At 40.3% G+C, this 13,414-nt stretch overlaps 2 protein-coding genes across 3 annotated transcripts in view; both read left to right on the top strand.

Moving 5' to 3' along the window:
- Nucleotides 1-11,920, top strand: part of LOC139551806 (palmitoyltransferase ZDHHC23-A-like) — a 44,335-nt gene extending 32,415 nt beyond the window's left edge. The window contains exons 1-6 of one of the 2 annotated variants that reach the window (XM_071363164.1): nucleotides 8,815-9,000; nucleotides 9,315-9,454; nucleotides 9,583-9,662; nucleotides 10,706-10,819; nucleotides 10,977-11,078; nucleotides 11,375-11,920. In XM_071363164.1, the coding sequence (XP_071219265.1) occupies nucleotides 8,905-9,000; nucleotides 9,315-9,454; nucleotides 9,583-9,662; nucleotides 10,706-10,819; nucleotides 10,977-11,078; nucleotides 11,375-11,394 (552 nt within the window). In that variant the 5' untranslated portion in view covers nucleotides 8,815-8,904 and the 3' untranslated portion in view covers nucleotides 11,395-11,920. Of the gene's footprint in view, nucleotides 1-8,814; nucleotides 9,001-9,314; nucleotides 9,455-9,582; nucleotides 9,663-10,705; nucleotides 10,820-10,976; nucleotides 11,079-11,374 lie in introns of those variants that run through there. The other variant, XM_071363165.1, reaches the window with a different exon arrangement.
- LOC139551808 (cystatin-B-like) lies at nucleotides 38-2,291 on the top strand. The gene is made up of 3 exons (XM_071363167.1): nucleotides 38-339; nucleotides 1,131-1,232; nucleotides 1,981-2,291. The coding sequence occupies exons 1-3, from the start codon at nucleotides 274-276 to the stop codon at nucleotides 2,107-2,109; spliced, it is 297 nt and encodes a 98-aa protein (XP_071219268.1). The 5' UTR covers nucleotides 38-273; the 3' UTR covers nucleotides 2,110-2,291.
- Nucleotides 11,921-13,414: the final 1,494 nt, after the last annotated feature.

Raw genomic sequence — 13,414 nt, 5'->3', positions numbered from 1 at the left:
ATTAAAAGAGCACCTTTCTGGTCACATATACCCTAAATGACACAATATATGAATTCAAACATGCATTAACTACAAATGTTAAAGCTTGGTTTAAGTGCCCTATGTTTTTCATTAAAGGATGCAGCGGCTGTTTTTCCACTTCATAAACATAATGGTACGTTCTAAAAAAAAACATGACTCGAGTCATGTGATGTGACAATATAAATAAGGAAGTTTAAATCCGTTTGTGAAATACTTCAGTCGTAAGTAACTTTAAATCTGCAATTAATCGTAATGAAGTGTGGCGGTACCGCCGAGGCGAAGGATGCCACACCCGAAGTGCAGAAAATCTGCGATGAGGTGAGCATATTTCCTTCATTTATCCTGCATAGTCTAGCTGAGGAACGCTCAACTCCGTTATCGAGGCAGAGTTGAGTACTGATAACTGGTCGCGCGATTTGCTAACAACATTGAGTTCCCATTCCTTGATAATTTATATTTTTACAAGTATGTAAACACTTACCTGTACCTATGTCTGTCTTGCAGAACTGCGGTCCTTCAGCGGGGTGCTGAAATTCATACTTTTAATGAACATTTATCGAATACAACCACCGATTTATGTGTTGCTCAACTCAGCGCCAGAGTCCCAATTGAATCGCAGTTTACTACGTCAACGTCTCGTCTCCAGTTGATTAATACAAATTAGGAAAAAGTCGGTGGTTTTCGAAATAAGTATTTATTAAAATTATGAATTTCAGCACCCTGCGGAAGGATCGCAGTTGTACAGGACAAACAGATGCAGGAAAGCTTTTTCAGAATCGTCATTATTACTAGTATCGACTGATGATGACTCAACGTTGCTAGAAAATCGCGTGACCAGTTATCAATTGTCACCTCCGCCTCGATATAAGAACGGAGTTGCGCGTTCCTCATCTGTCCCACTGAACATCCTCATATTTTTAACAGAATTGAGACTCAGACTTGATGAAGGTGTAATTGTAAACCTTTTATTGCATAATAAGCTCTACAGTGGTGTGTGTTATCGTAAACCTTCAATCTGTAGGTGTGCATGTGCGTAGGCTATATGGAGGAAATTTTGGATGTTGTGGGAACAATTGAGTCATTGCCTGAGTATTTTTAAATGTTTCTAGATGAAGCCATATGCAGAGGAGAAAGCTGGAAAGAAGTTTGACGTTTTTGCTGCCAAAACATTCACAACACAAGTTGTGGCTGGGACCAACTTCTTCATTAAAGTGAGAATGTTTAATTTTATAAATATAATTTCTAGCCAATTTTTTATTTATTTTTTATTTTTGCAAAACTAAATGTCACCAGTTTCACTCAATGATATGTATTAATCCTAGATGACTGACAAGGAGTGTTTTGATGCCACCGCACAGCAATTTTCATACACCATTGTAAAAAAAGATTTAGGAAGCTATAAAAGAAATGCATTGATTAATGTCTACATTTGTTTTTGACTTATATTAGACACCTTTAATTCATAGGCCTACTTTTAAATTATATTAAGTGAACTGAACACGAAAGTATTTTTAAATCCTTAAATTCCTTAACCATTTTCAGTGTACCAATGTTACTGTCCCCACTACAACAAATACATTTTGTTTTCAAGCTCGGTGACCGCCTGCCACATCCTCACAACCCCTGTGTGGGGTTCAAATCATTGGACTGCATCAAAAAGTTATAGGGAGTGAGGCAGGTGGTGGCACCTTAATTGGGGAGGACAGGCTAATAGTCATGGCTGAAACGGCATTAATGGAATGGTATCTAACACATGGTTTCCATGTGGTTGACGTCATTCCATTTACCCCATTCCAGGCATTATTATAAGCCTTCATCCCCTCAGCAGCCTCCTGTGGAGTGAACATGTACATACTGGAAGAGCTATGTGAACTCTAAACAAACAGATCATTACTCAGAGTCCTGTCTCCCATCACCTATTCTTCACTCACCGGCCCCTATTCCATCCTTTTCTCATAGGTCCATGTTGGTGGAGATGAATTTGTGCACCTGCGGGTCCATAGAACTCTACCCCACGCTGGTGGGAAACTGGAGCTTCATGGCGTACAGACTCCCAAAGCTCACCATGACCCCATTGTTTTTTTCTGATTACCTGTAACTCCCTGCAGGGGATGCCACACCTCTACTCCATGCCTGGATCATGTGTACCCTTTATTATGGTCACCTGTATTGTATACTTCTGTTGGTAAATTTCTGTCTTTTGTACTAAAAGCTGTCTACACCTTTGACTAAATGGCTTTTGTTAGAACATAAATACAAATTTGACAGCAGACTTGTTTTTGTCAATCTGTGGCGGTTAGTGACTAACATGTTTCTCATGATTGCACGGTACATTTCGGGGAGAGATTCAGTTGATTCATTTTTATTTAAAAAAGATTAAATACAGTGCAGTATTCCAATTAAGGACCTCAAATAAAGGTCTCCTTAAAATCAGTACAGCTGGAGGAAGTGATTTGACACCTTCATGTGGTACAGTTTTCCTTCCTGTAAAGGAGCCTCTGTTTGTAGCTCTATACTATTTGAAAACCTATTTTGTGTTAAGATAAAGACGCATGCAAATACTTTTGGTTCTGGACATCAAAATGAAATGTTGGCAACAGGAAAGGGAGCATCAATTGCGGTTTGCATAGTTTTGCTTTTCTTTTTGCTGTAAACATTTGGGTGTCCACTGAATGCAACTCACGGATTGCAACCATTCTAAGAGGTGATCACAACTTGTAATGACAGCATGATTGGCTGATGGCAGCTTTTACCTGTTAAATGCCACATTCCACCAAAACAAACACAAAGCTGAAAACTGCTAGTTATCCCTTTGTCTTTGGGGGTTTGAGGGGAATAAAAAGTAGAGGGTTATGGGAGGAGAGGAATACAGTGTACAAAACATTAGGAACACCTTCCAAATATTGAGTAGGAACCCCCCACTCCAATTACTCTCACAGTTGTGTCAAGTTGGCTGAATGTCCTTTGGGTGGTGGACCATTCTCGATACACACAGGTGACTGAGTGTGGAAAAACAGCTGCATTGCAGTTCTTGACACAAACCGGTGCGCTTGGCTGACACCTACCATACACTGTTAAAAGGCACTTCAATATTTTATCTTGCCCACTCACCCTCAATGGCACACATGCACAATCCAAGACTCAAGGCTTAAACACTTTAACATGTATTCTCCCCTTCATCTACACTGAAGTGGATATAACAAGTAACATCAATAAGGGATCATAGCTTTCACCTGGTCAGTCTGTCATGGAAAGAGCAGGTGTTAAAGTTTGTACATTCAGTAAATCTCCTACTGTATAAGCCACCAGATTAAGAGAGTAGGTGAACACCACTAGAATGATCAAATAAAATAAAAGCCACTCGTCAATAAAAGGCAAATGACAGCCCGCTTGGAGTTTGCCAAAAGGCACCTAAAACACTCTCGGACCATGAAAAACTAGATTATCTGGTCTGATGAAACCTGAATGCCAAGTGTCACGTCTGGAGGAAACCTGGCACCATCCCTACGGTGAAGCATGGTGGTGGGGATGTTTTTCAGTGGCAGGGACTGGGAGACTAGTCGGGATCGGGGCAAAGATGAACGAAGCAAAGTACAGAGATCCTTGCTGAAAACCTGCTCCAGAGTGTTCAGGACCTCAAACTGGGGCGAAGGATCGCCTTCCAACAGGACAACAACCCTAAGCACACAACCAAGACAACGCAGGAGTGGCTTCGGGACAATTCTCTGAATGTCCTTAAGTGGCCCAGCCAAAGCCCAGACTTGAACCTAATCGAACATCTCTGGAGAGAACTGAAAATAGCTGTGCAGCAACACCCCCCATCCAACCTGACAGAGCTTGAGAGGATCTGCAGAGAGGAATGGGAGAAAATACCCAAATACAGGTGTGCCAATCTTGTAGCGCCGTACCCAAGAAGATTCAAGGCTGTAATCGCTGCAAAGGTGCTTCAACAAAGTACTGAGTAAACGGTCTGAATACTTATGTCATATTTGAGTTTTAATTTTTAATAAATTTGCTAAAGTCTCTGACCTTCCTATAGACAAGTGTGTGTAAAAGGGTCTGAGTACTTTTCGAATACATTGTACAGGGGGTACCGGTACCAAGTCATTGTGCGGGAGTACAGGTTAGTCGAGGTAATTGAGAGAATATGCACAGTACCAGTCAAACGTTTGGACACCTACTCATTCCTGGGTTTGTCTTTAGAATAATAGTGATGAAATAACACATGGAATCATGTGTTAAACAAAATATATTTTAGATTCTGCAAAGTAGCCACCCTTTGCCTTGACAGCTTTGCACACTCTTGGCATTCTCTCAACCAGCTTCATGAGGTAGTCACCTGGAATGCATTTCAATTAACAGGTGTGCCTTAAGTTAACTTGTGGAATTTCTATCCATTTTAATGCGTTTGTGTCAATTAGTTCTGTTGTGACAAGGTAGGGGTGGTATACAGAATATAGTCCTATTTGGTAAAAGACTGAGCCCATATTATGGCAGGAACAGCTCAAATAAGCAAAGAGAAACAACAGTCTGTTACTTTAAGACATGAAAGTCAATCAATCTGGAAAAAGTGCAGTCGCAATAACCATCAAGCGCTATGATTAAACTGGCTCTCATGAGAACCGCCACAGGAAAGGAAGACCCAGCGTTACTTCTGCTGCAGAGGATCAGTTCATTAGAGTTACCAGCCTCAGAAATTGCAGCCCAAATAAATGCTCCACAGAGTTCAAGTAACAGACACATCTCAACATCAACTGTTCAGAGGAGACTGAATCAGGCCTTCATGGTCAACTTTCTGCAAGGAAAATACACTACTAAAGTACACCAATAAGAGGAGACTTGCTTTGGCCAAGAAACACGAGCAATGGACATTAGACCAGTGGAAATCTGTCCTTTGGTCTAATGAGTCCAAATTTGAGGTTTTTGGTTCCAACCGCCATGTCTTTGTGAGACGCAGAGTACGTGAGCGGATGATCTCCCCATCTGTGGTTCCCAACGTGAAGCATGGAGGAGGAGGTGTGAGAGTGCTTTGCTGGTGACACTGTCAGTGATTTATTTAGAATTCAAGGCACACTTAAACAGCATGGCTACCACAGCATTCTGTAACAATACGCCATCCCATCTGGTTTGCGCTTAGTGAAGGAAAAGCAGCCAACAAGTGCTCAGCATAACTCCTGCAAGACTATTGAAAAAGCATTCCAGTTGAAGATGGTTGAGAGAATGCCAAGAGTTTATAAAGCTGTCATCAAGGCAAAGGGTGGCTACTTTGAAGAATCTAAAATTTAAATATATTTTGATTTAACACTTTTTGGTTACATGAGTCCATATGTGTTATTTCATAGTTTTGATGTTTTCACTTTTATTCTACAATGTAGAAAATAGTCTAAATAAATAAAAACCCTTGAATGAGTAGGTTTGTTCAGACTTTTGGCTGATACTGAACATGTAGGTAGGGGTAAAGTGACTATGCATAAATAATAAACAGCGAGTAGCAGCAGTCCAGGTAGCCAATTGTTCAGCAGCCTTATAGCTTCGGGGTAAAAGCTGTTAAGGAGCCTTTTGGACCTAGACTTTTTGAAGATCTAGGGGCCCATGCCAAATCTTTTCAGTCTCCTGAGGGGGAATAGGTGTTGTCGTGCCCTCTTCACGACTGTCTTGGTGTGTTTGGACCATGATAGTTTGTTGATGATGGGCCACCAAAGAACTTGAAGCTCTCAACCTGCTCCACTACAGCTTGTCAATGTGAATGGGGGTGTGTTTGGCCCTCCTTTTACTGTAGTCCACAATCAGCTCCTTTGTCTTGCTCACGTTGAGGGAGATGTTGTTATCCTGGCACCACCCTGCCAGGTCTCTGACCTCCTCCCTATAGCCTGGCTCATCGTTGTCGGTGATCAGGCCTACCACCGTTATGTCGTCAGCAAACTTAATGATAGTGTTGGAGTTGTGCTTGGCCAGGCAGTCATGGGTGAACAGGGAGTACAGGAAGGGAAAAAGCATGCACCCTTGAATAAGGTCAATGCTGATCGTAATGCTCGTGGTGGCGTTGTCTTGCTTACTGAAGCTGGCGAGTATGACATAACATAGTGTGCAGCATGACACTCAGGACATAATCATGTGATTATGATAAGTGTTACAGGATAGGCTACAGAAACAACCTTGAGTGACTGACTCACAGTTGACGGGACTTCCCTGTTTTATATTTTTTTTATATGGAGAAACGCAAAACCAAGAAAAAGAGGATGTCATTAAAATACCCAGAGGAGTGAAGAAGATTCAAGAAGCCACGGGGGAGTCATACGTTATAACTTTACTTGTTTGCCTGTGTACTCTTCCTCTCTGTTTCTCTCCCCCACACCACCACCACTGTGTTTTCTGGGTGATTCCTTGCATGTGACACTGTGTGGTGATTAAAACTTTATTAAGAATTGAGAGCCTTGATGTTCAAACTGTTACGTTTCATATCCATATTTTTAAGGGTTGTTTGTGGCCATTAATTTGTTCATGAGGTGGTTGGTTGTGTCTCCTGCAGACACTAGTGGCATTGTAAATACTTTTTAAATAGAAAACTGGATTCAAAGATCTGGATGAGGGCAACCGATTATCCTACATGCAATATTTATTTCTGTACCTTAAACAGTGATTTTAGGGACTTCTTATGTCCGTCCCTAAACAATAATTAAACACTTCTAGTGCACTTGAATTATATCATTAAACAAACATTGTTTTCTATTTTTTATTTAGCTAAAGTAACAGAGGACATCACTGTAAATGAACATTTGAGATGTAAGTATTTATTCTGATATTATGGACAAAACTAATGGTATTTCTTTTGTCTTAGTTCTAGTAAGGTGAGTTACAATCATGGAAGTGATGATGTCATATCCATATTTACAGGGTTGACTATGTACAGTAGTTACTGTGTTGTACTTTTTTGCCCTCAGTGATGAACTGGCTTCATAAAGTGGTTGACTTTGACGAGCAATCTATCTGTTTTCTGTCTGCCTGTCTGTCTGTTTTCTGTCTGCCTGTCTGCCTGTTTTCTGTCTGTCTGTCTGTCTGGCATTCATCAGTGATTAAAACAATCATTTCTGATATTTCAATTTAGAAAAAGTTATTGCTAATGGTGTCTGTAAGACAGGTGAGCGTAGTAAAATTGATAGAAACCTAATGAAGACAACATACACATACTGTGAACGTTTTAGAGTGGACCGTTGTCTGATTAGTTTCCCTCATTTTGTTTCCTCCTGTCCTTTATCCCTACAGTCAGCTATTTATCAGGGATTTTAATAAAAAATATATAATTAGGTCGGTGCTTATATGTGTCCTATTTCACACATGTACACGTGTGTATTAATACGCATATTTAATTTCATTATCAAGTAGAACAGAAAAACCACCAGGCTCCGGACCTCGTAGGGTCAGAGTTGAATACCCCTGTAACAGATGTTCTGCATTCTATCATCTAATGATTCAAAGACTTGTACTCTCCTCTGTCCTCAATTTAAAGAACACCATGTCAATACTGTAGATGGACAGCAGAGGTCATCTTCCTCATGGAATATGCTACGGTGCAGCTGGGTGCAAAGTTGGAGTGAAAAGACTTGCAGTAATATTTTGAAGCTTCCGCAGTCAAGCCACAAACTGAGTCTATCATCTGTCAGTATGAACATAGTGGCACACTATCTTATAGTGATTCAGTACAATTGATGACTGTCCATTTTCTTGCTCATAGTACATACTAGTTAATCTAGAACATAACATAGTAATACTCAAACATGCAGGTTCAGTCAGTAGACTACAATCCATACATAAGTGGCAACCTTATGTCAAACTTAACATTTACATTTACAATTACAATTACATTTTTTGTTAATAAGAGAATGTTCCAGCACACAAATATTGTCATTAGATACTGAGAACATTTCTTGATTTGATTTCTCAATATTGGACTGATTCATGGTTTCCAGACCACTGTTTCAACTGGCAAGGTATGTGGGTTGCAGGTGTGTCTGTGACTTATAGACTTGCCCACACCTGTTTCAGGAGTTCCATCCCAGTATGTTTATCGCCTTACCTTAAGTCCAACAGTCAAAGAGTGAAAAATGTACCACTGGAAAATAGTTTCTTACAACATCTCGTGTTTTAGAACTTATATAAGAATTACTTGCCTGAAGCAGTATCCGATTTAAAGGGATAGATCTCCTAAAAAGATAAGTGGGGAATCATATTAGGTTGTGTTTTGAAGGGACTATACATTTAAAAATGTTGACCTGAGATAAATCAAACTGAGATTACATGAAGGCTTGCTCTACCTCTTCCAGCAAGGTTTTACACTGATAGTTAGATGTAATATTAAACCACACACACGCGCGCACACACACACACACACACACACAAAGAGATTCAGGGCTTGTGTGTTAGGGGGAGCTCTGTTTACCATCCAAAGTGCTGACAGTTAGTTTTGATTCTCTGGTTCCTGCCCACAGAAAGCACTGGAGAGGCAGACACTGCATTGTTCATCACTGTCTTTGTGGGGGATGGGGGGGACGCTGCTCCTGTTTGAACCCATCCCACCTCCAGGGTTCTATAGAGGGAGGAGTGACTGGGAGGTCCCGGCCACACCCCCCACAAGCCCCATCTCCACCCGTTGGTATTGTGTGTGTGTGTGTGTGTATGTGTGTCTAGGGGGTGTGGTATAGAGATGGTGACAGGTAGCAGGTTGTGTATGGGAAGGGGGGGGGGGGGGTGGTTATGTAAGCTCATGCTCTACAGTATATATAGGAGTGAGAGGCAGCGAAGAAAAACAGATCTCCTGTTCTGTCCTCTTCCTCGTACAACCACTTACTTTACAATTCTTGATACTGACCCTGCTCAGCTGTAGCCATGACGACCATGCTGCTGAGAGCGCTAGGAGCACTGCTCTGCTCCTTGGTTGTCACCGCTGAGGTTCTGCCCCAAGGAGACTTCAATCTGCAGGGGGTAAGAGAGAGAATGAAGAGAGGGATTAACAAATCATGGATACATTGAAAATCAAATGATGAGGACCAAACTAGAGATTATTATAGAGAAAAAATGTACTGAAAAAATACAAAAAATAAACTGTGATACAAACGGAAATGATTAAGAGAAATGTGGGAATTCTAGTGACACATTTTCAAATTGAGAATTTCATTTATAAATGATTCAGGGATATTCCAGTATCAGCTCTCACAGATTTAGGATCGAAAAATTCTGTGACCCCACAGACAGGAATGAGAAGGTGTTGTAATCTAATCTTGGCATTTTTTTTTCAGGTTGCAGGAAAGTGGTACCTGATTGGATTTGCTACTAATGCCCAGTGGTTTGTCAGCCACAGGGCCGGCATGAAGATGGGCACCGCCATGCTGACCCCAACTGTTGAAGGAGACCTGGACATGGCATATGCTAGCCTGAAGTAAGTGAGTGAGTGAGTGAGTGAGTGAGTGAGTGAGTGAGTGAGTGAGTGAGTGAGTGAGTGAGTGAGTGAGTGAGTGAGTGAGTGAGAGAGAGAGACTTTCTGCATGAACTGTATTGTCTCTGTAGCACTGATGGCTCCTGCTGGAGAATGAACCACCTGGCTGAGAAGACAAACCTTCCTGGGAAATTCATCTTCAAGAGCCAGCGTAAGTCTAGAACCTACACACACACACACAGGGCCGGTTCTAACCTTTTGTGGGCCCTAAGCGAGATTTGGTTACGGGGCCCCCACCTCGCAGCAAAACATTTTAGTGGCCCCCTCTAGACAGTGTAGAGAAATATTCCCTGCAATTCTACACATTTTGCCATGGGGCGAAGATAAATTGTTGCAGTTTTAAAGTACATTTTCCGCAATTCTACACATTTGGCCATGGGGTAGAGAGAAAACTTTGCAGTTTTATAACAAACTTTGTTATAAATGAATATGAATATGGTCTGAGTGAGAATGACTAACAAAATCAATGGGGGCTCCCCAACTGATGATGCACAACCAAATTGCACCTGGTGTATTCTACTATTCTTACCAATGATGTATGTAAACCCTGGATTGCTGATGCTATGTATTAGGCAATGAGAGACTTTGAAGCCACTGGATGGCCATATTGGCACTCCTCAGAAAAGCAGTCCTCCATAGGAATAAATGTAACAACATTACATGTATTTAAGTGTTTTTGTTGTTGTAGTGGGGACAGTAACATTAGTACTTTCTAAGTATTATATAAAATATTATATAAACTTGTTTTTTTATTTTCAAATGTTTCATTTTTCATGTTTAGCTCACATAATATAGTTTAAAAGTATGCACTAAGGTGTCTGTAATAGAATAAGTGTTTCAAAAGCAAATGTATACTTTTATAAAAGCCTTTCTATAGCTTCCAAAATATATTTTACAACGGTGGGGGAGTGCCAAGATGGAGTCGCGATGGCTTCAAGACATCGCCCCCTGTTAGTCATCTAGTGTATGTATAAATTGTTTGTTGAGACCTGACTGAGTTCCTAAAAAAAACATATGTTGCTTACGCCTGGAACCCTGCTCATTCATACATACATACATACATACATACATACATACATACATACATACATACATACATACATACATACATACATACATACATACATACATACATACATATACACACACACACAAATATGTGTGTATATTCATCTTCTTTTCACCCCTCTCTAGGCTGGAATAATGAAAATGACATGCGTGTCGTTGATGTTAAGTATGATGAGTACGCACTCATTCACACCATCAAGACCAAGGGAGGTGTTTCAACTGTGCTCAACAAACTGTATGGTAAGTTATTTTCCACTCCTCTGTTAATTCCTATAACTCAGTCTCATTTTGTCACTATTTTTCCCCCATAATTTGTTAGCAATCTTGCATTATAAATTGTAGTGTATCCTTCATAGTATATTTAGTCTGCAATGTTCTGCATGTGTGGTGTCTACAGCCCGCGGGACAGACTTGAGCCCTGACCTGCTACAGAAGTTTAAGCAGTTCTCCCTGGACACTGGCATTCTGCCTGAGAACATTGCTATCCTCCCCAAAAACGGTTCGTCCCATTTCTGTTTGTGACGTGTATTTAAGGGTTCTATTAAATCCATATCGCGGAAGTTCAGCGTTACAGCGTGGTTGAAATTTAAAGGCAATGTTCCTGCGTTAGCGGAGACTGCATTTCATGGTGCATATGTAACCGCTGCATATGTCTGCTCAATCAGATTTACCTTAACATTTCCAGCCTGCAATCTGTAATGCTTCAGCGATACCGTTTGAACAGAGCCCTAAGTTGAAAAATATTTATGGATAGAAGTGTGGAATGTCTCAGGCCTTCTTTCTCTCTTTCTACAGATGAGTGTCCCGCTGCGTAATTTCATCAATACTCATCACTTCCAAAGCGTCCTCCCTTGATCCTTCTGCATGGCTTTGCTACTTGATGGGTAGGCAGACACATGGCAACTGTGGCAACCAGGAACCACCTTTAGCTGCAGTGACCCATCTGGTTCTGCCTTAACCTGCAGCTACGCTACATTACCCACTGAAGCCTAGTTTTCCACTCCCCCGATTTGTTCCAATAATAAAATGCTTTCCGGTGCTTTATCAGTTTGTCAGGCATCCTACTCTTATATATGACAGTATTTAATACCTCTGATCCTAAGTAATATAAGCTGCTTTAGAAGTCTGAATTGATCACATATATGCCCTAATGTAAACCCAGCTGTAAAAGAAACCTTGGTGTACCATCATTCTATGGAAAATGTTATCCTACTCCTTGCAGTTATTAGTTGACAATTACATACAGTGCCGTCAGAAAGTATTCACAACCATTTACTCTTTCCACATGTTGTTGTGTTACAGCCTGAATTTAAAATGGATTAAATTGAGATTTTGTGTCAATGGCCTGTGGTGGATAAAGGTACCCAATTGTCATACAGATCAGAGGAAATAGGGATGACCTGGGATGTTCTCTTGATAAGTGTGTGAATTGGACCATTTTCCTGTCCTGCTAAGCATTCAAAATGTTTCAAGTAGTTTTGGCTGTCAGGGAAAACATATGGAGTAAAAAGTACATTATTTTATTTTGGAATGTAGTGAAGTAAAAGTAGTCAAAAATATAAATAGTAAAGTACAGATAACCATAAAAACGACTTAAGTAAAAATACTTTAAAGTACTACTTAAGTAATTTACACCACTGACTGTCCTACACACAATACCCCATAATGTCAAAGTGGAAATATGTTTTTAGAAATGTCTTGAGTCAATAAGTATTCAAGCCCTTTGTTATGGCAAGCCTAAATAAGTTCAGGAGTAAAAATGTGCTGAACAAGTAACAAGTTGCATGGACTCACTCTGTGTGCAGTAATAGTGTTTAACATGATTTTTGAATGACTACCTCATCTCTGTACCCCACACATACAACTATCTGTAAGGTCCCTCAGTCGAGCAGTGAATTTAAAACACAGATTCAACAAAAAAGACAGAAGTTTCGAATGCCTTGCAAAGAAGGGCACCTCATTGGTAAATGGCAAAACAATTAAAAAAGCAGACATTGAATATTCTTTTGAGCATAGTGAAGTGATTAATAGCACTTTGGGTGGTGTATCAATATACCCAGTCACTACAAACATACAGGCGTCCTTCCTAATTCAGTTGCCGGAGAGGAAGGAAACTGCTCAGGGATTTCACCATGGGGCCCATTGTGAGTTTAAAACAGTAAAATGGCTGTGATAGAAAATGAAGAATGGATCAACAACATTGTAGTTATGACAGAGTGAAAAGAAGGAAGCCTCTAAAGAATAAAAATATTCCAAAACATGCATCCTGTTTGCAATAAGTCGCTAAAGTAAAACTGCAAATGTGACAAAGAAATTAACTTTGTCTTGAATACAAAATGTTATGTTTGGGGAAAATCCAACACATCACTGAGAACCACTCTTCATATTTTCCAAGCATATGGTGGTGGCTGCATCATGTTATGGGTATGCTTGTCATTGGCAAGGACTAGGGAGTTGTTTAGGATTTAAAAAAAAAATGGAATACAGCTAAGCACAGACAAAATCCTATGGAAAACCTGGTTCAGTCTGCTTTCCAACAAACACTGGGAGACAAATTCACCTTTCAGCAGGTCAATAACCTAAAACACAAGGCCAGATATACACTAGAGATGCTTATCAAGACGACATTGAATGTTCCTGAGGGGCCTAGTTACATTTTCGACTTAAAATCATCTTGAAAATCTATAGCAATACTTGAAAATGGCTGTCTAGCAATGATCAACAACCAACTTGACAGAGCTCAAATACATTTTAAAATAATAATGTGCAAACATTGTACAATCCAGGTTTGCAAAGCTCTTGGAAACTTACCCAAAGACTCAGATGTAATCGCTT

The sequence above is a fragment of the Salvelinus alpinus genome, chromosome 24 (genome assembly GCF_045679555.1).
Source record: "Salvelinus alpinus chromosome 24, SLU_Salpinus.1, whole genome shotgun sequence".
NCBI lineage: Eukaryota > Metazoa > Chordata > Actinopteri > Salmoniformes > Salmonidae > Salvelinus > Salvelinus alpinus.
Note: the sequence above shows the minus strand (reverse complement) of the source record. Positions and strands in the feature narration are given on the sequence as shown.

What these genes read in the sequence shown, in the direction of transcription:
- LOC139551808 (XM_071363167.1), top strand. Translation starts at nt 274, where the DNA reads ATGAAGTGTGGCGGTACCGCCGAGGCGAAGGATGCCACACCCGAAGTG. An exon ending in TGCAGAAAATCTGCGATGAG is followed by an intron (nt 340 to 1,130) that starts GTGAGCATATTT and finishes AAATGTTTCTAG; the next exon opens with ATGAAGCCATATGCAGAGGA. An exon ending in GGACCAACTTCTTCATTAAA is followed by an intron (nt 1,233 to 1,980) that starts GTGAGAATGTTT and finishes CTTTTCTCATAG; the next exon opens with GTCCATGTTGGTGGAGATGA.